The sequence below is a fragment of the Alosa pseudoharengus genome, unplaced genomic scaffold (assembly GCF_046254945.1).
Source record: "Alosa pseudoharengus isolate Yale_2024_CS ecotype anadromous, Long Island Sound unplaced genomic scaffold, YU_APseudo_1.1 YU_APseudo_1.1_scf_12, whole genome shotgun sequence".
Taxonomy (NCBI): Eukaryota; Metazoa; Chordata; class Actinopteri; order Clupeiformes; family Clupeidae; genus Alosa; species Alosa pseudoharengus.
The window spans coordinates 468025-492195 of NW_027468587.1; the positions used below are offsets into that span (position 1 = coordinate 468025).

Here is a 24171-nt window from a genome sequence, read left to right on the forward strand (position 1 = left end):
AAAAAGCTGACCGATGCCCAGCTTTATGCAAATGAATCCGTTGAACGCGAGGCGACTCTCCAATGAAAGGATGAGTTTGTAGGTCCTTTGTTCTACCACAACGGTGCCTGTGAAACTTTGGTTCCGCTTACAAGACAAATAATGTTTTAACGATCTCTTCCACGACCACCTAGTAGTCCATAAAACAAACGAAACTAAGATTTGGATGAATATATTGACTGTTGGTGTTTCTGGTGAGGATTTGAGATTGCTTTGAGTAGTTGAAATAAACAAGATTTCGAAAATGGCTTGCATAGTTTGTTTAGGCTATTAATGTGTTGTATACTGTTAAGTACATGCCTAAAATTGTGGTCCATTTGTGGAAAAACACTTAACATACGTTAAAACGAACTGAGTATGAGCTGGTAACTGACATTTTAAATGAAACGCCCACACACGACTGAACGAGGGGAGGCAGCGCGACACCATGCGTATGTCGGGTCGTGCAAGTGGATCGGTACCGTAAGGCACAGTTTAACATATGAACACATCAGAATACAGTAAGAACACCCCAGAATTCTACAATAATCACTGGAAACATCTTTATTTGCATTCACAGCTCTCATAATATCTACCAAGCCTCTCCATGTCTCCACAATAATTCTAGACCGCAACGTTTTAGAGCAATTCGCCTTATTCACCCAGCGGCCAGAGCGAGGCTACAGGGTAGGCTACACTTGCCATTACACCTAAGTCCAGCTTGGTGGAGGTAATGCACTCAGTTTGCAAACTATAGTATATTAATTTTTTAATTTGTATTAACATCTGTATTTCCTTCCTATAAACATTCTTTTTGATTTGTATGATAATTTTTTTAACCCCACATACAAACGTAAACAACCTGTAAAAAAAACCCTGTAAAAATATGATGATGGCTTCAGAATGCAGTCAGACAGCTACTGCTGTGTAACTGGTCCCCACCCACTCGTTCTGGTGGGCCCCACCCATATACCATTGCCTGTTTAAGATATCAGGTGTGGCTTACTCAAGGGAGTTTCAGTGGGGTATACTACGAAGCACGTTAGACATATCTAGGCTATGTAGACATATCGAGGCTTCACAAAGCCTTGACTCAGGGGTATACGTTAAGTGATACTACGATAGCAGTTATGTGATATATTTGTCAAACTAGGCTTTCAGCTCAGATCTGTGCGCGTTCTCGGTGTTGGGCTGACTTTGGCCAATCGTGAATGGAGACGCACAAGACCGCCTATAGTAAAAAACAATTAGGCTACTTCCGCATTTATGAGCGATAGTGTAATCTACACTGCGGTCAATTTTTGTGTCTAACCTATAACATCAAATAAATCAATTGTCATCAGTTGTTGTATGGTATGCACGTTTATAGTGGGATATTTGCACGCACAGCACTATTAAAGCGCATTCGAGATCCAAAATGTTAAGGCGGAGCTCCACCTGTAAGATATACAGAATCCTACACGTGAGATAACTTCGTTTTTAAGACAATTGATTGGTCAGTGGGCGGTAGATAACACGATTTGAGCTATAACTTAGCACATAACCTCCTCCTGACCAGGTTTGGTTGACAGCATAAGATACCATGGTGATACACTAAAACAGATCCACTTTCGTGTCACAGCATACCCTGGCTTTGAGCGCAACATACCTCGCTAACCCACTAATCGAGATTCGTAGTATACCCCACAGGTAAAACCAGGAAGTACAGAGAATTTTGTATCTTGAACCTCCATGAACTTGTACACCTGACTGTTGCATTCAGAATAATGAAGGACAAAGAAACTCATTGGTGAGTCATTTATTTTTTTTATATTTGGCAGAAACGGGCAATAATGGTTAAGTGCAAGCTTTTATCAGTGAGTTAGTGAGATCGAGGTTAGCGTGCGAGTAAACAAACTAGCTTATCATGCCTAGCTAGCAGCTTAGCTGAATCAACTCACCCTGCTGCATAACACAGCTGAGAGTTTCTCTCCCTTTAGCCTACACTGGTTGAAATGACCCTACCATCAGCTGCTGTGACTATTTTTGTGATTGGTAAGTCATCATTTCCTTCCTGAAGTAATTTTGTTGTGTTGTGTTTGACCGAATAAGACAGATCTAATCACACTCCTGCAGATTTTTGGCAATTAGGACATTAAATCGCTTGGAAATGAAAAAGAAAGAACCAGTTAGCTTACATTCTTGCCTTTTGAATGGTCTGTTGGGAGTCAGGACATACCCAGTTTCTCTCTGTGAAGTGGGCGTTACCACACACTGAACATTTATGGCAGGGGCTTTAGTGTTCAGGATTAAATGTGATTTCAGTGTGGCCACACATTAGCCTGTTCACATCTATTAAATAAGGAACTGTTACAGTTTATTGCCAAAACACATTTGGAAAACACAGGCATTTCAGTACTGTAAATGCTGTCTACAGCCGACAGTGCACTGGAATGCCTCACTGTTTCTGCCCATTGTTGATAAGAAACTGCACTGTTCAACAACCTGTTTGCACTCTGAACTAACTTATATTGGTTGTGTCAAGTGTAATCGATTTTGAGCTGTTGTGTTTAACATATGATATATGTTAAATGTACAAAATTACAAAATGATATTTCACTTTGTTTTTACGTGGGTAGCCTAAGGCCACTGCACAGACCGTCAGTCACCAGGTTAACATGGCAAACCTCGACCCCCTACCTGATAGCCCCAAATATATTAACATATTTCTAAAACATAGACATTCAGCATTATAGCCTAGGCTGTTTTGCATCCATTAGCCTACAAACAAACATGCAATGTGAAAGTCTGGGATTGGGGAGAGCACTTAATAGTCTACTGAATAATCATGAAGTCGAACTTTGGATGAAAAACACTCTTTAATATAAAAAAAACGCTAAAGAAGTTTACTTTTGACAATCGAATTTATCATCTGTAACTCTGTGATAAAAGGGCATAACAGGAAAGTATTTGGCTGAGCAAAGCAGATTAATATGTTCTATGTTCTGTACAAATGATGTCTGTCTGTCGTCGTTAAGAGAAAACTAGACTGTTTCATTCGTCCCCAGTTGTAGCCTACTTTGGAACGGTCGTTCTCTGTTCAAAGAAGTTCTGATGGACATATCAAGATGAAATGTCAAGATTAAAGTCAATATTATATGTGAACTTTATTCTCAAAATGTTTAATGTTGACACATCGAGATTAAATTCGCCATGATATTTCAACTTAATTCTTGAAATTTCGAGTTTAATGTCGACATGGCAAAAATATTTTTTATCTTCATGTGTGGTACGACTCTGTCGAAAGTAAGTGACTGACCTATCTGGATGCATTTTGAGATGCTTGATGAAATTGGATGTTGTTGAACCGGTATCATTTATCCTTGTGCCCACATTATCCACACCTTGCATGTAGTTGTCGCTTATTTCCACTGTGTACAAAGTTGCACGAAAGTAATGAAAAAAGCGCAACTCCGGGAGGACTTGTCGTCATAGTCAATGCATTTTTTGATCTGTGAGTGCGCGCACATAGTGCATCATGCCTATGTTGCACATACATCGTCATACATTTCCCATAGTATACGGTATGCACCAATAAAATAAATTTGAAATATAATAGTAATAATTGCATGAAATAGGTTATTCACGAGTCCTACTCAAGTCTGAAGTCTTTAGAAGGGGAGTCGCAAGTCAAGTCTGAAGTCACTGTTTTTGCGACTAAAGCCATCCTTACACCAGAAGACTTTGGCAAGATTTGGGAAAATTGTAGTCTTTTGAGTAAAACTTGAATGGAGAGCATTAGTTAGAAGGCTCCATTCTTTCAAGAATATTTCCCAAATCAAAGTTGTTTGGTGTAAGGAGGCCATTAAGTGGCACTCGAGTCCGAGTCTCAGACGTGAGTCCCCATCTCTGATTTAGAGTTGTGCAAAAAGAGTCTCTCTCTCTCTCTCCCCCTCTCTCTTAGCCTGGCTGAAGTGTGGACATTCTCAGGATCCTATTTCGATCGAGTTTACCACTTCTCCAGTGCTGGCCAAGTCGGGAGCACCTGCAGTCTTTTCGATCGTGACCGTGCCCGGCATCTTCACCACGCAATGGTTCGCGCCTGGTGGAGGGGCGATCGGGACTTGGACCTCCGCCGGGTCAGTGATCAACGGCGATTACACCGGTCGGGTCAGCCTCACGGACACTCGGCTCCAGATCAACACGGCAGAGCTGCGAGATGCAGGGAACTACAGCATCACTGTGACGCCCAGTGACACCACTGGCCTCATCCAAAACAGACGCTCAGTGGAGCTGAAGGTGTTTGGTGAGGCATCAGTGTTTTTCTAATCTTGTCCCCAGTTTGCAGGCCTCCTTCTCATACTTCAATGTCTGTTTCTACTGCGGAGTGGTGCTAGCGTAGTGCTTAAAGAGAATGGGTTAGCATGCAGTAGCCTGAAAAGTTGTGGGTTCAATTCCCAGCTTCCACTGTTGTGCCCTTGAGCAAGGCATTCACCCCGCATTGCTCTGAGGAGAGTGGCCCTTGTAATATAATTGACATAGCCAATGTAAGTCACTCTGGATAAAAGCTGCTGCTAAAGTAATAAATGTAAATTATGAATGTACTTCTAGTAGCCTAGGCCCACTGATATTATACTAATAGCTGTTGTTTTAGAAGTAATAGTAACCACGATTGGGGAATTAAACAAAGTAAGCTATTGATCCACCATATACAGTATGAACAGAATTTGAATGTAGACATTCATTTCTATCCTTTAAACCTTATCTGTTCCACATGACAAAGGCCTGTATTACCACTACCCTGCATAAAGTTTACAACACATCAGTTGAAAGGGAAAAAAGTGTTTAACAGAACATTGCACATAGTTCTGACAAGATTCTAATAAATAATTATAGAACACTACACCAACCCAACATTGTTCCTGTGTTTCTGTCAAAACTTGGTCCACAATGCATCCCACACCATGTCAATTCACACCTCTGAAAATAGCTCTGGTCTATTGTGGCTAGACTCAGATATTAGAGCAGTGCCCTCTGAGAACATCGTCAGGAGACTCTCAATGTTTTCAGGAGGACTGAGGAATTCTCATACCTGAAAATGTCAGGCTTGACTCTCCCTTTTAAGAAATGTTCCTCAGTCATATTGTGTCTGTCTGTTTTGTCACACTCTCTCAGTCGCTGTGGCAGGGGTGAGTCTGAGTGTGGATCCATCTGTGGCAGTGGAGGGGCGGAACGTGACCATTCGGTGCACCATTTCGGCCGGCACTCAGACCAGCGTGGCCTGGGGGAGAGGGAGCACGGCCCTGACCTCCGGCGACCGCATCACCATCTCCGGCGGCACCCTGGTGATCAACCCGGCCAGGAGAGACGACACCGGAGAGTACAGCTGCACCGTTAGCAACCCAGTCAGCGTCCAGACAGCAAGGACCAGTCTTACTGTTTACTGTGAGTAAGCAACAATCACAGTCTTACTGTTTACTGTGAGTAAGCAGCAGATCACAGTCTTACTGTTTACTGTGAGTAAGCAACAATCACAGTCTTACTGTTTACTGTGAGTAAGCAACAATCACAGTTTTACTGTTTACTGTGAGTAAGCAACAATCACAGTTTTACTGTTTACTGTGAGTAAGCAACAATCACAGTCTTACTGTTTACTGTGAGTAAGCAACAATCACAGTTTTACTGTTTACTGTGAGTAAGCAACAATCACAGTCTTACTGTTTACTGTGAGTAAGCAGCAGATCACAGTCTTACTGTTTACTGTGAGTAAACAACAAATCACAGTCTTAATGAAAGTAAAGTGACCAGTATTTAGCAGGCCTAGGGACGGACTGGGACACAAAATCGGCCCTGGCAAATTTGGCTCACTTGCTATCTCTTGGACTCACTGGTGATCACAGGAAGCCATGAAGCACATGATCTCCATACTCAAGTATAAATAGGCCTACAAGCAATTCTGAAAGAGTTTCTGCTAGAATTCAAATGATCATTTTCAAAGTATTCAATACATGTTCAGTAAACCAGGTATAACGCTTAATTGATAGCAGCACTAAATAATTACTGAATTTGCAAAGAGCTAAATTACCCACAGGTTGTGGTAGGCCTTACTGTAATTTATACCATAGGATTATCCAGGTACCACTATAGGACAGCTGAAACAACACAACATAAACAAAGCCCGTTGCTGGAAATATGTCATCCCTGTAGGTTATACCACCTACATTTCTGGTATATTTTGGAACAGTAGAGCTACATGAACTCATTCACTTTGATGTCTTCAGTAGTTTAGTTGCCTTGTGCATGATAAATATGACTTGAGGTTTTGCAGCTTAATCTAAATTCCTGTGAGTCTACAGTCTTTAGCCCATCGTTATCAAAGGAACCCTTCCAAGATATAACCCTTTCCATGCTCTACTACCACTCATGCCGTCGATTCACTGTTGAATTTGGGGCAGCTGTGGCCTACTGGTTAGGGCTCTGAGACTGAAGGGTTGCTGGTTTGATCCCTGACCAGTAGGAAAAATGTGGGAAGGAAAATTTGCCCACAAATCCCCGGCTGAAGTGCCCTTGAGCAAGCAGTGCAACCCCTCACTGCTCCCCGAGTGCCGCTGTAGCAAGGCAGCTCACAGCTCTGGGTTAGTGTGTGCTTCACCTCACTGTGTGTTCAGCGTGTGCTTTGTGTGTTCACTAATGGATGGGATAAATGCAGAGACCAAATTCCTTGTACTGTATATATATAAATATACTTGGCCTAGAAACTTAATGTACATTTAAGAATTTTGACGTCTGACGGAAACTGATCAATCTGACCAACAATTAACGTTGATATGACACTCCTTTGGTGTCCGGGTTTGCAAATCATTCACATAGCAAACTTATGTTGCGCTATTTCACAGCTGTGGATGACGGTCTTAGGCCTACTTTATGTTATCATTACCATACCATTAGGCCTATATTACCTTATTGCAATTAATTTGTCATCATAATTATCATCGTTAGCATGGCATGTCACACATACCTGCTCCATAACTGAGTTCTTGTTATCATGTAGCCTCGACTACACTCTACTCCAGCTGCTCACCGTCCCTCTGCTCTAGGCTATAACTTACATCTCCTCGTTCAAATTCAACGAACCTGAACCTGTTGCTGACATAGGCTAGCCTACTTGCTATTGTATAGGCTACGGTTGAAGCTTCTACATTGGTGTTATTTTTGCACAATTGGCACTACTGGCATCCACCCGCCACAATTCCAGCGTGCAGGCTACTTCGATTAATTTTGATGCGCTCACATAATCTTGACTCTGAGCCAAAATGGGAGGGGAAGGGCCTGACAAGAGTTTTTATTGGATCAGTCCAGTGTCAGTATGGAAAATTAACCAATGGGTAGCTGACTGTCCTTGCTTTGAATGATTCCCTTATGGAATCGTTGGCCAAACTAATTACATTAGGCTATACATTGTATCGGCCCAAAAGGTGCATCGGCCCAACGGGAAAACGCCCGGTATGACAGATGTGCTGGCATTTGTATCCAAAGCAACAGACGGATTTGAACCTGGGCTGACCGCTAGTCAGGAGGCAACGCTACTGCTGCTGCACCTCACTCAACACCCAGCTGCATCTGCACTATCAGCTGATTTGTTATAGATGACCGTATGAATAGTGCATTCTCCTATATAGAAACAGTATTCATACTCTCTCCTATATAGAAACAGTATTCATATTCTCTCCTATATAGAAACAGTATTCATACTCTCTCCTATATAGAAACAGTATTCATACTCTCTCCTATATAGAAACAGTATTCATACTCTCTCCTATATAGAAACAGTATTCATATTCTCTCCTATATAGAAACAGTATTCATACTCTCTCCTATATAGAAACAGTATTCATACTCTCTCCTATATAGAAACAGTATTCATACTCTCTCCTATATAGAAACAGTATTCATACTCTCTCCTATATAGAAACAGTATTCATACTCTCTCTCCTATATAGAAACAGTATTCATATTCTCTCCTATATAGAAACAGTATTCATACTCTCTCCTATATAGAAACAGTATTCATACGCTCTCCTATATAGAAACAGTATTCATATTCTCTCCTATATAGAAACAGTATTCATACTCTCTCTCCTATATAGAAACAGTATTCATATTCTCTCCTATATAGAAACAGTATTCATACTCTCTCTCCTATATAGAAACAGTATTCATATTCTCTCCTATATAGAAACAGTATTCATACTCTCTCCTATATAGAAACAGTATTCATACGCTCTCCTATATAGAAACAGTATTCATACTCTCTCCTATATAGAAACAGTATTCATACTCTCTCCTATATAGAAACAGTATTCATATTCTCTCTCTCTCTCCTATATAGAAACAGTATTCATACTCTCTCCTATATAGAAACAGTATTCATACTCTCTCTCTCTCTCTCTCCTATATAGAAACAGTATTCATACTCTCTCCTATATAGAAACAGTATTCATACTCTCTCCTATATAGAAACAGTATTCATATTCTCTCTCTCTCTCTCCTATATAGAAACAGTATTCATACTCTCTCCTATTTAGAAACAGTATTCATACTCTCTCTCTCTCTCTCCTATATAGAAACAGTATTCATACTCTCTCCTATATAGAAACAGTATTCATACTCTCTCTCGTATTAGGGATGGCGAAATTTAAAAAAAATCTTAACCGGCCACTGAGCCTCATTAACCGGTTAAAGTCGGTCACCGAAAATTCTATAACTGCCATTTATGATACCCGTGTCCTGTCGCGCGTCTTTCTCTGCCCGTGAAACAAGTTATCCCCCCATTTTAGAATGGTTATGCTCCCGTCACACAATGTTAGTTCGTGCCCCTTTGTATTATACATTTTCCCCAATCATTGTCCACTACTTGTGGAGTAGAGTTCTCAACGGGTCGGGTCGGCCCGACAAACCCGACGGGACCCGCCGGTTCGGGCCGGGTTCGGGTCGAAAATATAAGCAAATGACTCGGGTCGGGTCGGACCTCGGGCTTAATCTTTTCTGCTCAGTGAAAAAAAAACATTTATTAATCATCGCAGCTGTTCACCGTAAAGAAAGTCTGCTGCTGCATGCAACGTGCGTGCACGCCTTTAGCCTGGAGAAGAAGATGGAGTTGGTGAAAAGTAGGCTGAACTTGCCGCAGGTGAATTCACCGTCGCTACTACAGGAGTGGGGAAATCAGAGGTCTGGAAAGTGTTTGGAGTGGTGCTGGATTCTGATGGAAATTCTGCAGGTGTGCAATGCTCAAAATGCAAGGTGCTGATGAAATATGTGACCCTGCAAGGCGAAACCAGTCGCTTTGGTAAAATTAAGTTATTGTGCTCACATGAACGGCCATGAACTAAGCTTTCCAACGATATGTATATCGAGGGTAGGCCTATTGCAAAAAGTATCGCTAAGATAACCGCATCCAAAGTTGGCATGGTTCTTCCGTCACGATACGCCAGAAGAGGAGAAAATCACCATTTTAAGTAAATTGTCACGCTAATGTGTTGAATCTTCACCTAAATAAAGTCAGGGTTTAACAGTCAAAACGTAGCCTATGTTTTACGTCGGGCCGCGGGCCGGGTTCGGGCAGATAATTCATGTTGATGTGTCGGGTTACATCGGGTCCGGGCTTTAAAAGCCACGGGCCGGGTCTGGTCGGGTTGTAATTTTCAGGCCCGTTGAGAACTCTATTGTGGAGGAATAAGGGTTTTGTTTTGGGGAGAAAAATAATTGCTTTCCCTGCGCACCCACGCACAGGCACACATTACGCACAACGTCGACCTTCCATGCAACGCGGCACCGAGCTCGGGCTATAAAAAGCTCACGTTACAAAGTCACAAACAGAGAACGCTACATTTGGTGGTGTTACAAGAAAGTATATTAACCAACGTCTTATTAAAAAAACGTACCGATTGCCAACAGCTTCTGTAGCGTGCTGCACAAAATCCTTTGCAATAAGTTCCTGTCGTGGTTGCGCTTAATAAATTCCGCCGTGGGACGGCTCATGCTCACATTTATCATTTTTAGATCTTGAGTGATCATATCGCCCCATACAATACAACACCAATAACACGTGTGTGCGCAGTGTAATAACAGACGCTAGCTGGCATTCGGGAGCTTTAAAAATAGCTTTTTTTTTAACCGGGCGGCGGCAGAACATTTTAACCAGTCAACGTTGATTCATTCAACTACCGGTTAAACGGCTACCGGTTAACATCCCTATCTCCTATATAGAAACAGTATTCATACTCTCTCTCTCTCTCTCCTATATAGAAACAGTATTCATACTCTCTCTCCTATAGAAACAGTATTCATATTCTCTCTCCTATAGAAACAGTATTCATTCTCTCTCTCTCTCCTATAGAAACAGTATTCATACTCTCTCTCTCTCTCTCTCTCCTATAGAAACAGTATTCATACTCTCTCTCCTATATAGAAACAGTATTCATACTCTCTCTCCTATAGAAACAGTATTCATACTCTCTCTCCTATATAGAAACAGTATTCATACTCTCTCCTATAGAAACAGTATTCATACTCTCTCTCCTATAGAAACAGTATTCATACTCTCTCTCTCTCTCCTATAGAAACAGTATTCATACTCTCTCTCCTATATAGAAACTGTATTCATACTCTCTCTCTCTCCTATAGAAACAGTATTCATACTCTCTCCTATAGAAACAGTATTCATACTCTCTCTCCTATAGAAACAGTATTCATACTCTCTCTCTCTCTCCTATAGAAACAGTATTCATACTCTCTCCTATAGAAACAGTATTCATACTCTCTCTCTTTCTCTCTCCTATAGAAACAGTATTCATACTCTCTCTCTCTCTCTCTCTCTCTCTCCTATAGAAACAGTATTCATACTCTCTCCTATATAGAAACCGTATTCATACTCTCTCTCCTATAGAAACAGTATTCATACTCTCTCTCCTATAGAAACAGTATTCATACTCTCTCCTATAGAAACAGTATTCATACTCTTTCTCCTATAGAAACAGTATTCATACTCTCTCTCTCTCCTATATAGAAACAGGCATGTGGTGCATTTGTATTGTGCCGCAGGAGTTGCACCATCAAAGGCTTGGATAGGACTACTGGGGAATAGTGGTTTAGGTGGTTGAAAGCAGATTTGAGACATAAGAGCTCAGTTACTGTAGTTGGTCACGCATAAGACACTGAAATATGCAAATACTACATATGATGAACGTTTTTTGGAGTGCTGCTAGGGTTTACTACAGGGTGTCCCTCTGGTGCTCTTCAGATCCCAATAATTCAGTAAACTCTTTGTGCTTCAGATTATTATATTTTTACTGAACTAATGTGATGATCGTGGCAATGTCCTTCTCTCTCTGTGCTTGATATATGTAGATGGTCCAGACACCCCAACACTGACCAAGGCGTCAGCAGATTGCGTGGGAGGTGGGGATGCAGTGGTGGGCCAGGCGTTGGAAATCACCTGCACCTCAGAGTCTCTCCCCCCTGCCATATTCTCATGGCAACACAATGACCAAGCCGTCTCCTCCAGCCAGTCAAGCACGGGGTCGCTCACTCTGCAGATCTCCTCGGCCGATTCGAGTGGCCAATATGTCTGCGCGGCACAGAACTCCATCACCGGGGGCTCATCACAGCAGAAGACAGATGTGTCTGTCGTTGGTGAGTTAGTACCAGTTGTGACTGAAAGACACCGTTGAAAAAAATGAGATGAATTTTGTCTTGAATCTCGATTCCAATATTTGCACCACCCTATGTTATATGGCTTTTGCTTCCGAAAATGTCTTCCTCTGAAAAATAAAATTAGAGTTTAAAAAGTATGTGGTGACAGACATCACCAATGTTATGTTGGTAAAATAATAATAAACCTGATCAAATCTAAACGCCTTGCCTTTGAACAGAACCATTTCTTTACACTTGAACATTCCGCAGCCTGATGTCTGTATTTCTCTGTGGCCTGATCGCTGGCTGATTTCTGCTTCCTGTTTCCTACTCTCTCAGCTACCTGCCTGGGCAGTGGAGCCGTTGCAGGAGTCGTTATCGCCTGTTTCCTCGTCATCGTCATCATCATCGTCATCATCATAGTGCTGCTACGTCAGAGGAACAGTATGTGTCCTCCATCTTCTGTCATTGCCAGTCATTTATACACACAACAGTTGGTCTACATCTGTGATTTGCATATACGTTTGTTCATTAGAGGTTAAGAATGCATTTTATTATAACTGTTCTTTATCAAATAAAACCCTCTGTCTTGGTAATGCTTACATTTCACATCTATCAAATATACTAAAGCAACAATAGGGTCAGTGAAAGATAAAACCTTCAAATACATGGATTTAGATAGCTCTCTACAGATTCACTTCATGTAACCCAATTTGTTTTATATCTCACAGTGGATAGGAGGCTACGGGATGCCATCAGTCTCCAAAAGACAAGTCAAAACCCTGTGGTAAGACTTCTGAGTTTAAAAACAGCTTGAACGTACTTTTTCCATTTAAATGCCCTCTTCACTTCATGTAACTTGCATCCTTAATGTGTGTGTGTGTCCATGTTTGACCGTGTGTGTGTGTGTGTGCGTGTGTGTTTTTATAAGCCTTTTTATTTTGTCCACTTACTCCTCCTCCTCTTTCCTCTTCTATATTTCCTTTCTCCCTCCCATTCCATTCCCTGACCTAATGAGTTATTTGTTTTTTACACTCTAAAGTTGCTCTGTTCACTAGGGAGATTCCTGTTTTTCTCAAGCTTATTCCTTACACAGGCTCTCACTTTATTTTTTTGAAGTGTCTTAAATAGTCCCACAATTAAAATGCATCATGTCTAAATCTATGTACCATTTTTCATTTCAAGAGTAAGACATTGCATCTGCATTTTAAAAATTCCATGCCTTTGATCTGTCCTTAGACTCTTCCACCTCCAGCCAACATCCGAGCAGAATCAGCACCTGACCCACCACTGCATCAGCTCAACATGCCTCAGTCAACTGACCATCAGCCAAATGTGACCTCCAGCCTGCCACACAATGGACTTAACTACAACAACACAAACAATGCCATTCAACAAAATGGCCACCTCAGTAATGGCATACCACATGGCAATGGAAACGCAATGACCAATGGGAACCCAATTGACATTAGTAATGGCTACAATGGTCACCAGAATAACGCTGGCCAACAGAATCCAAACATTCGCATACAGACAGGCCAAATTCCACCTGGTACTTCGCAGCCTACGGTTCATGTCAACTTGAACACCTTGCCAAGCACAGACAATACATTGCCTCAAACTGTCAATGTGAACTTAAATACATACCCACCACCGTCCCCAAACCGTCAGGAGATTGCCTTCAGCGCCCCGCAAGCCAACACATTATTACCCCACAACAACGTGAGCTCTGTTGCTAGGTTCCATCAGAATGGCCATCAGGATGGCCTCATACAGACTGGTCACTCGCATGTCAATCCTGCATTTGAACCAGATGTGGCTGAAGCCAGACTACCCCCACCGTACAGCTATGCAGCACAGAGATCATTAAGGAGTGACCCCCACGTCCACAATGACTTTGCTCAGGCACATCAGTCACGTCCAACTGATGTGACCCATGCTGGCCACCGTAGTACCAGCAGACAACCCTCAACAGATCGCAGTCTCAGGCATTCTGACCATGGTCAGAATAGGTCCAGGACAAGGGACAGTGAATATCCCAGTGATCCCCACGACTCTCGTGATCCTGTGGAACCTAGCGCAAGGCACCGCCAGAGGCCTTGGGACACATTGCGGGGAACTCCAGCATACCCCAGCCAGCAGGCTCGTCCATCAGTCTCGTCCACCAGCAGCAGCACTGACTCCCAGTCCTCTGGCCAGCAACCACGGCCCTCTCATTCAGCTCCGTCAAGCGGACGGCACACGCAGGCCTCCAGACCAGTCGGGAGGGGGGCCAGAGGGCAAGAGCGAGAGGCCCAGAGAGCACATGACCGGAGGGAGGACCACAGCCCTGCCTTCATGGACCCCAACGCTCAGGCACAGAGAGCCCAGCAGGTCCTGAGCAGCTCTGGGCCCCATGTTGGTCCACAGCACAGCCAGCAACTACAGAGCCAAAACAGGACCACTCACGCTGGACAAATGGCCAGTACTGCGGCAAGATCAGCTACAACACAGATGCAAGCTGTGCCCCAAAACTCAGCCACTCAGCCCCAGAATCATCGGCCTCCTCCGCATGTAAGCCAGGTGCACTCCCACACACATGTCCAGAGTAGCCCAGAGCAAAGGCAGACGGCTACACAGGGGCCCAGCACTCGAGTTCCGGTCAGAACCGGCCCAAGCCAACCCAGCCCGCTCACGCAGGCCACTCTTCAGCATCACACCCACCACACTAACAAGCCCTTCGCCAACCGGAACCAGCAGACCCAGGCGGCTCTTCAGAGCGCCGGACCCCAGGCGCGGCAGCTGCCCCGCACCCAGCCAGCCCAGCCTCACCCAGCCAACCAGAACACCAACGGTGCGGGCCACCGGCCGCCAACGCCACCTCCGGTACTGCCGCCGCTCCAGTTCCATACGCTGCCCAGAGAACGGACGCAGCAGCAGGCTAGAGCAGGTGCAGTGCCACCGGGCCACAGACCACCAGGTGCCACACACAGACCTGTATGGCATGTGCCCGCTCACGCTCACAGACACCCACAGGATGCCCATCTGCATGCCAACCTCCATAGGCACGCTATCTCACACAGGCCGCCTCCTGCACACGTGAGACAAGTGAGTGACTTTCTCTTACATTTGAACCCTGTCAGGTCTCATGTGTAGTAATTCATCTGCTACTGAGGAGAATAAAGCAATACATAAATCATGAATTCATGTACCCTTACTGTAAAGTGTTACCGACTTTTTTTAACAATTAAATTTGTTAGATACATTCAGAAAGACAAATCAACAGATAAGTGTGATGATCCAATGTATGTTGTCTAAACTCATCTGCTCAACTACAGTGTCATGAACACTAGGGCCTCTCTATCTTGTAATAAACACTAGGGCCACTAGGGCCTCTCTATGTTGTCATGAACACTAGGGCCTATATCTTGTCATAAATACTAGGGCCTCTCTAATAAACACTAGGGCCTCTCTGTCTTGTCATAAACACTAGGGCCTCTCTATCTTGTCATGAACACTAGGGCCTATATCTTGTCATAAATACTAGGGCCTCTCTAATAAACACTAGGGCCTCTCTATCTTGTCATAAACACTAGGGCCTCTCTAATAAACACTAGGGCCACTAGGGCCTCTCTGTCTTGTCATAAACACTAGGGCCTCTAATAAACACTAGGGCCACTAGGGCCTCTCTATGTTGTCATGAACACTAGGGCCTATATCTTGTCATAAATACTAGGGCCTCTCTAATAAACACTAGGGCCTCTCTATCTTGTCATAAACACTAGGGCCTCTCTAATAAACACTAGGGCCACTAGGGCCTCTCTGTCTTGTCATGAACACTAGGGCCTCTCTGTCTTGTCATGAACACTAGGGCCTCTCTATCTTGTCATAAACACTAGGGCCTCTCTAATAAACACTAGGGCCTCTCTGTCTTGTCATGAACACTAGGGCCACTAGGGCCTCTCTATCTTGTCATAAACACTAGGGCCACTAGGGCCTCTATCTTGTCATAAACACTAGGGCCTCTCTAATAAACACTAGGCCCACTAGGGCCTCTCTGTCTTGTCATGAACACTAGGGCCACTAGGGCCTCTCTATCTTGTCATAAACACTAGGGCCTCTCTAATAAACACTAGGGCCTCTCTATCTTGTCATAAACACTAGGGCCTCTCTAATAAACACTAGGGCCACTAGGGCCTCTCTATCTTGTCATAAACACTAGGGCCTCTCTATCTTGTCATGAACACTAGGGCCTATGTAAAATAAACACTAGGGACTCTCTATCTTGTCATAAACACTAGGGCCACTAGGGCCTCTCTATCTTTGTCATAAACACTAGGGCCTCTCTAATAAACACTAGGGCCACTAGGGCCTCTCTGTCTTGTCATGAACACCAGGGCCACTAGGGCCTCTCTATCTTGTCATAAACACTAGGGCCTGTCTAATAAAAACTAGGGCCTCTCTAATAAACACTAGGGCCTCTCTATCTTGTCATAAACACTAGGGCCTCTCTAATAAACACTAGGGCCTCTCTATCTTGTCATAAACACTAGGGCCTATGTAAAATAAACCACTAGGGCCTCTCTCTCTTGTCATGAACACTAGGGCCTCTCTATCTTGTGGCCTCTCTAATAAACACTAGGGCCACTAGGGCCTCTCTATCTTGTCATAAACACTAGGGCCTCTCTAATAAACACTAGGCCCACTAGGGCCTCTCTGTCTTGTCATGAACACTAGGGCCTCTCTAATAAACACTAGGGCCTCTCTATCTTGTCATGAACACTAGGGCCTCTCTAATAAACACTAGGGCCTCTCTATCTTGTCATGAACACTAGGGCCTCTCTAATAAACACTAGGGCCTCTATCTTGTGGCCTCTCTAATAAACACTAGAGCCACTAGGGCCTCTCTATCTTGTCATAAACACTAGGGCCTCTCTATCTTGTCATAAACACTAGGGCCTCTCTAATAAACACTAGGGCCTCTCTATCTTGTCATGAACACTAGGGCCTCTCTAAAACACTAGGGCCTCTCTAATAAACACTAGGGCCACTAGGGCCTCTCTATCTTGTCATAAACACTAGGGCCTCTCTAATAAACACTAGGGCCTCTCTATCTTGTCATAAACACTAGGGCCTCTCTAATAAACACTAGGGCCACTAGGGCCTCTCTATCTTGTCATAAACACTAGGGCCTCTCTAATAAACACAAGGGCCTCTCTAATAAACACTAGGGCCTCTCTAATAAACACTAGGGCCTCTCTATCTTGTCATAAACACTAGGGCCTATGTAAAATAAACCACTAGGGCCTCTCTCTCTTGTCATGAACACTAGGGCCTCTCTATCTTGTGGCCTCTCTAATAAACACTAGGGCCACTAGGGCCTCTCTGTCTTGTCATGAACACTAGGGCCTCTCTAATAAACACTAGGGCCTCTCTATCTTGTCATGAACACTAGGGCCTCTCTAATAAACACTAGGGCCTCTATCTTGTGGCCTCTCTAATAAACACTAGAGCCACTAGGGCCTCTCTATCTTGTCATAAACACTAGGGCCTCTCTATCTGTTCATAAACACTAGGGCCTCTCTAATAAACACTAGGGCCTCTCTATCTTGTCATGAACACTAGGGCCTCTCTAAAACACTAGGGCCTCTCTAATAAACACTAGGGCCACTAGGGCCTCTCTATCTTGTCATAAACACTAGGGCCTCTCTAATAAACACTAGGGCCTCTCTATCTTGTCATAAACACTAGGGCCTCTCTAATAAACACTAGGGCCACTAGGGCCTCTCTATCTTGTCATAAACACTAGGGCCTCTCTAATAAACACAAGGGCCTCTCTAATAAACACTAGGGCCTCTTTATCTTGTCATGAACACTAGGGCCTATATCTTGTCATAAACACTAGGGCCTCTCTAATAAACACTAGGGCCTCTCTAATAAACACTAGGGCCACTAGGGCCTCTCTATCTTGTCATGAACACTAGGGCCTCTCTATCTTGTCATAAACACAAGGGCCTCTCTAATAAACACAAGGGCCTCTCTAATAAACACTAGGGCCTCTCTATCTTGTCATAAACACTAGGGCCGGACTGACTTCCGGTAGCGGAGCCATGTAGACGTGTTTGTGGTGCTCTGCTAGAATTCAAATTATGTATATAGTCCACAGACTACAATAAGGTGAATTACGACCAGTCAATAATTCGCGCATGACCTAACCTTTAAAGCAGTCATATTTTCCCTTGAAGCCTACAGTTTATTAGTAATTTGGTTACTATGTCTGGTCGTGGCAGATCGGCTAAGCAGGCTAACACTCCAGCTAGCAGCTCCACTAGCTCCGCTATAATGGACCAAGAGCCAATACTCCAAGCGATTGTTTCCCTAAAGGAAGAACTCCTGGCGAAAATTGATGAGAAAATGGAAGGCCAGACGGCAGACATTAAAAGTCAGGTGGACCAACTCAGGGAGGAATTGAAAGCGGGCGTGGACAATGTTAATGGTAGAATCGGGGCTTTGGAGCAACAGTTCCAGCAAGTTGAAGAAGCTGCTAGCGAACAGTCTTCCATAGTTAACACTCTTGAACGTGAGGTGGCAACAATGAAGAAGGATATAGCCAATTTGAAAGCACGCAATGAAGATCTGGAAAATAGATCACGGCGATGTAATTTGCGAATAATTGGGGTGAAAGAAGGAAGAGAGAGTGTCAGGGGGCCAGTCAACTATATCTCACATATCCTGGGCGAGACGTTGGAGATGGAGAAAGCTCCTCTGCTGGACCGAGCACATCGCGCTCTGCGCACCTCGGACCAGAGTGATGATCCCCGAGGAGGCCCACCCAGAACTTTCATTGTCAGATGCCACTACTATCAAGAGAAAGTCGAGATTCTCAAAAAGGCTGCGGGGAAACTCCTGAAAACGGCTGAGGGGGATCATATCCGCATCTTCCCCGACTATAGCCTGGAGGTTAGCCGACAACGAGCCCAGTTCAACGAAGTAAAGAAATTGCTACGGGATGGCAAGATCCCTGATCTCCGCTTCGGTGTTGTATACCCTGCTGAGCTGAAAATCACACTTCCAGACGGTACAGTAGAAAAATTCAAGGACCCAAGTAAGGCAAAGGACTATGTTACTGCGAAGCTAATTAATAAGTCGACTGAGTAGTTTTGCTGTGCTTATGTCAGACTAGGGAGAACGTAACTATGTCGTTGTGATAGTAAGGTTATTGAGTCTGCGAAGCTAGCCTACACAACACGTTTTGAGTGTAAATGACAATGTGGACTTTCTTATTTGAAGCATGTCAGTTCTAGCGAGAGACATGGTAAGCTTTTTCCACCCTTTTTGGATGTTTCTTGTTGGTGTGATTTGGACTTTAGCCCCATTTGGATCAGCCCTTAGGCCTAGAGAAACCGTTCTGTTTCTTTCTATAGGCCTACTGTGTTTTTTCATTAACCTATTGGTTATTCGTTCTTTTTGCTTGTTTGTTTGTTTGGTCTCCTTCCCACACATCATTTTTATTATTTACGACGACTTGCATTTGTGATAATGATATGCACTGAAGTTGTAAGCCTACTTTATGGCATCAGCTGAGCCTAGAACAAGGATGGTCACCTGGAATGTTCGTGGTCTTAATCACCCAGTTAAATGTAGCAAAGTATTTGCACATTTAAGGAAAATGTCTGTAGACCTAGTTTACTTGCAAGAGACCCATTTACGCCTGAAAGATCATGGCAGACTGCATAAGAAAGGTTACTCAGGGGTGTACCATTCTAAGTTTAATTGCAAATCCCGAGGTGTTGCCATCTTAATTCATACTGGAGTTCAGTTCTCAGAGAGTGAGGTTATCTCAGATAGAAATGGTAGATTTGTAATAATTAAAGGGAAATTATTTGGCACACCTGTTGTGCTGGCCAATGTCTATGCACCCAACTGGGATGATGCAGGTTTTTTTCAACAGTTTTTTTCACAACTCCCAGCTTTGGACTCACACAAACTCATACTAGGGGGCGATTTCAATTGTGTTTTGTGTCCTAATTTAGATTGCTCTAACCCTAGCAGTAAAATTATTAGCAAGGCGGCCCAGGCAGTAAATTCTTTTATGCAAGTATATGGAGTTACCGACCCATGGAGACACCATAACCCGCGTTCCAAGGCTTTTTCCTTTTTTTCCCCTGTACACCAATCATACTCCAGGATAGATAACTTTCTTATAGATGATTCATTGCTGCCTATGTTTAGATCGATCAGTTATGAAGCTATTGTTATTTCTGATCATGGCCCAGTTAATATGATGCTTAGCTTCCCAGGACAGGTGTCACCTCAGCGTGTCTGGCGCTTAAACCCACGTTTGCTTTCAAATGACGACTTTGTTAGATATCTGTCTGATCAAATAGATTTTTTCCTACAAACTAATAATTCCCCAGAAGTGGGCAGATGCATGTTGTGGGAGACTATGAAGGCATACATTAGAGGTATAATTATTTCATACACAGCAAGCGAGAACAAGAGATTATCTGCACGTCAGAAAGAATTGCAGGACAAGATAAAGGAAATTGATCAACAGCATGCCTCTGCACCCTCACCTGAACTTTACAAGGAGAGGCTTCTGTTACAAACAGAATATGATATTATGTCAACTAGCCAAATGCAGGACCTATATATGCGGTCCCGCAGTGAGCATTATGAACATGGGGAAAGGGCAGGCAGGCTATTAAGTCATCAGCTTAGGAAATCTGTCTCTGCAAGTCAAATTACAGAAATAGCATTAGATGATGGTACAGTTACTTGTGATCTGGGGAAAATAAATAAACAATTCATGCAATTCTATAAGAATCTGTATACTTGTGAGATGGCTAGTGATAGCACAATAACCCAGATGTTAGATAGATTGGAGACAAAGGGCATAGAGGAATCAGATAAAGTAGCTTTGGACCAACCTATTAGCTTGGAGGAAATTGTTAGGGTAATAACACGTCTAAAATCAGGTAAAGCCCCAGGACCCGATGGTTTTCCCATTGAGTTTTATAAGAAATTTTCAGCAAAAATAGCCCCAATCCTATTAGAAGTGTATGAAGAGTGTTTTAATAATGAAGCTTTACCTCCCACAATGACCCAAGCTATAATATCTGTATTGCTTAAGAAGAATAAGGATCCTTTACAGTGTGGCTCTTACAGGCCAGTAAGTCTATTAGGGTGTGACTATAAAATACTCACAAAAATACTTGCCCTTAGACTTTAATCTGTTTTGCCCAAAATTATACATGTAGATCAGACAGGATTTGTGGTGGGTAGACATTTGTCTAGCAATTTGCGGAGATTGTTTAATTTACTTTATTCCTCTGATGTATCCCCTGTCCCAGAGGTACTAATTTCATTAGATGCACAAAAAGCATTCGACCGTATTGAACACAATTATTTATATAAGGTACTGGATAAGTTTAGGTTTGGCCCTATGTTTCAAGCCTGGGTTAAAATACTTTATACTGCCCCTCAGGCTGCTGTGCGAACTGATAAGATGTTGTCAGAATATTTCCACATTTGTAGAGGCACCAGGCAGGGATGTCCTCTATCCCCCCTGCTCTTTGACATTGCCATTGAGCCACTTGCTGTTGCTATTAGGGGATCTCCGTTAGTCACAGGGGTAAAGAGAGGGGATTGTGTACATAAGGTTTCAATGTATGCCGATGACTCAATGTTTTTCCTTTCAAACCCAAATAGCTCCTTGCCTGAAGTATTGCAAATAATATCAGAGTTTGGGAGGATTTCTGGTTATAAAGTAAATCTGACCAAAAGCTTGATTTTTCCTATGAACAAGCAGGCTAGGCGGATGTCTCTTGGCTCATATTCATTCCAAGTAATACGTGATAGCTTCACTTACTTAGGTGTTACAGTGACGAGTGACTTTAAAGATCTGTTCAAAAAAAACTTTAGGGCCTTGTTGGATAGCACAAAGAGTGACCTGTCCAGCTGGGCCTCTTTGCCTTTATCATTGGCAGGGCGAGTTAACTCCGTTAAAATGACTGTTCTACCAAAATTTTTGTTTTTGTTTCAGACTCTACCTGTGTTTATTCCCAAGGCATACTTTAAAGATTTAGATAAGCTTATATCCTCCTTTATTTGGAACAAAACAGTTCCACGAATCAGGAAAGAGTTTTTGCAAAGGCATAAGAACGAAGGAGGTTTGGGTCTCCCAAACTTTATTAACTACTACTGGGCCGCCAATGTACATCAAATCCAATTCTGGATGTCACCTACTCAGAGTCAACCAGTATGGGCATTGATGGAGCAAAGTGCATGTCCTCTTGGCAGTTTAGCAGCATTGGTGTGTGCTCCAGCGCCTCTTAGTAAAAAGTATTTAACCAATAATCCAATAGTGAGTGCAACACTTAAAATATGGTCTCAGTTTAGATTACATTTCAAACATAAAGCTACCTTGCCATCCAGTCCAATAGCAGCAAATCCTTTTTTCCCGCCATCTATGATGGACCCAGCCTTCCTTCTATGGAGTGGGAAGGGTTTGGCCTGTGTTAAGGATTTGTTTGTAAATGGTTCCTTTTTAACTTTCCAACTGGCAGTTCAACAGTATGCAATCCCACAGGCACATTTCTTTAGGTATTTGCAGGTGAGAGATTACATTAGAAAGAATTTCCCTTCATTCCCTGCCCAGCCAGATAAAGACTGGATTGATGAGTGCCTCCATTATAACCCATCCTGGAGAGGATCAGTTTCTAGGTTATATCAAATATTCCAAAGTATCTCCGCACCTTCACTTAGCCATATTAAGGATCAATGGCAAGAGGAATTAGGGAGAGAGATCTTGGACGTGAATTGGCATTATGCAATGGAAAGGGTACACTCCTCTTCAATATGTATTAGACACGGTGTAATGCAGTTTAAGATTGTCCATAGGCTCCACTTATCAAGGGCAAGACTTGCCAAGATATACCCTAATACTGATCCAACATGCCTAAGGTGCCATCTGGCACCAGGAACATTATTTCACATGTTTTGGTCCTGCTCTAAATTAGGTACATTTTGGTCTGGGATTTTCTATACGTACACACAGGTCTTTAACAGAAACGTTGACCCTGACCCTTTGATTGGGATTTTTGGGATTGCACCTTTGGGGTCTGAATTTACAACTTCACAATCAGTTGTCATTGCATTTACAAGTATGTTAGCGAGACGAATCATTTTACTGAACTGGAAGTCTGTTACCCCTCCGACATATGGCCGTTGGGTGGTAGATGTTATGGCCCATCTTAAGTTAGAGAGAATAAGGATAGCCTTAGGAGGCTCAGAAAGGAAATTCTGGAAAGTATGGCGACCATTTATAGATCATATAGAAAACAATTTCAGACCTTGTGTATGATCATTGTTTGGAATCACTGCAACCCCCCCCCCTTTTTTTTTTTTGTTTTTGTGTGTGTGTGTGCGGGTTTATTTGAGTTTTTTTCTTATATCTCTGTAATGTACTTTGGTTTTGTTTAATTTAAGTGATGTTCTGAATGTTACACTGTTACTGTTGAATTGTTGGTATGTTCATTGTGGAATATGTGTCTTCATTGGCCTCTACAGAATATATACATTGTAAGTCTAATTTGAATGTAGGTGGATACCAGAGAAAACTCAATACAAATAATTTCATATAAACACTAGGGCCTCTCTATCTTGTAATAAACACTCTCCCATTGAAGCTTTTCTGTTCTTTCCTTTTCTAGGTTCACAGGAGCCGGCCAAGATGAGAAGGTGATCAATGCGTCAGCACTGCCATGCAAAGAATACTTCCTTTGTACTTACTTACTTCTCATCAGCTCAGGAACCGGTTGTCCAAGTTTGTTAAAACAGCACGCTGATGACTCAGGGAATTATGACAGACAGTTTTTTTTGAAGGACATGTGATTTCCTTGAAGTTATGAAGTATCTTTCGGAGCCATAAAAAAGCTCACAGTGGATGTGGTGTATTTACAACTGAAGCACTTTTGTTGTGACTTTCAAAATATTACAGAAAAAAAAAATGTTATGAAAGTGTGAAATATGAATATGAAGTGTGAAAAACAAGCAATTGTCAATCTGGTGAGGTAATTGTTTTGCTTTAGATGTTTGTTTTTATTTTGTCTGATGGAAGAACAGTATAAAGTTTACTTAATATATTTTATGGAAAAAATATGTTCTATAATACAATAATACAGTAATACAATATCTTAAGTATGTTGAATCAAACTCTTATCTTGTGTAAAAAGTGCTGTTTCAATGCCAAAGATTTTTCAGCTCAGGTGTTCCCATGAATTGATACTGTTAATAAAAGTGATCTGGTTGTCTAATATGTTCATTAATTGTCCTTGTCATCATTGTGTAATTCACCCTGGGTTAGAGTAGCAAAAAAGGACAGAGTGAGTTACAGAAACATGACTCGGGAAAATCAGCAAATTGCCTGAGTTTGCAAAAGCCTGAGTGAGGAGCGGTGCGATATAATGTACCATGTTGCACTGCAGTTTACTGTAGGTGAGG

General features: G+C 42.7%; 1 protein-coding gene across 1 annotated transcript; it reads left to right on the forward strand.

Annotated features, from left to right (window-relative positions):
• Window positions 1-1109: 1109 nt before the first annotated feature.
• Window positions 1110-23992, forward strand: LOC143118638 (uncharacterized). The gene is made up of 9 exons (XM_076279669.1): window positions 1110-1807; window positions 1998-2052; window positions 3962-4303; window positions 5173-5442; window positions 11404-11688; window positions 12028-12132; window positions 12420-12475; window positions 12928-14775; window positions 23382-23992. The coding sequence occupies exons 2-9, from the start codon at window positions 2013-2015 to the stop codon at window positions 23403-23405; spliced, it is 2970 nt and encodes a 989-aa protein (XP_076135784.1). The 5' UTR covers window positions 1110-1807; window positions 1998-2012; the 3' UTR covers window positions 23406-23992.
• The last annotated feature ends 179 nt before the right edge of the window (window positions 23993-24171 follow it).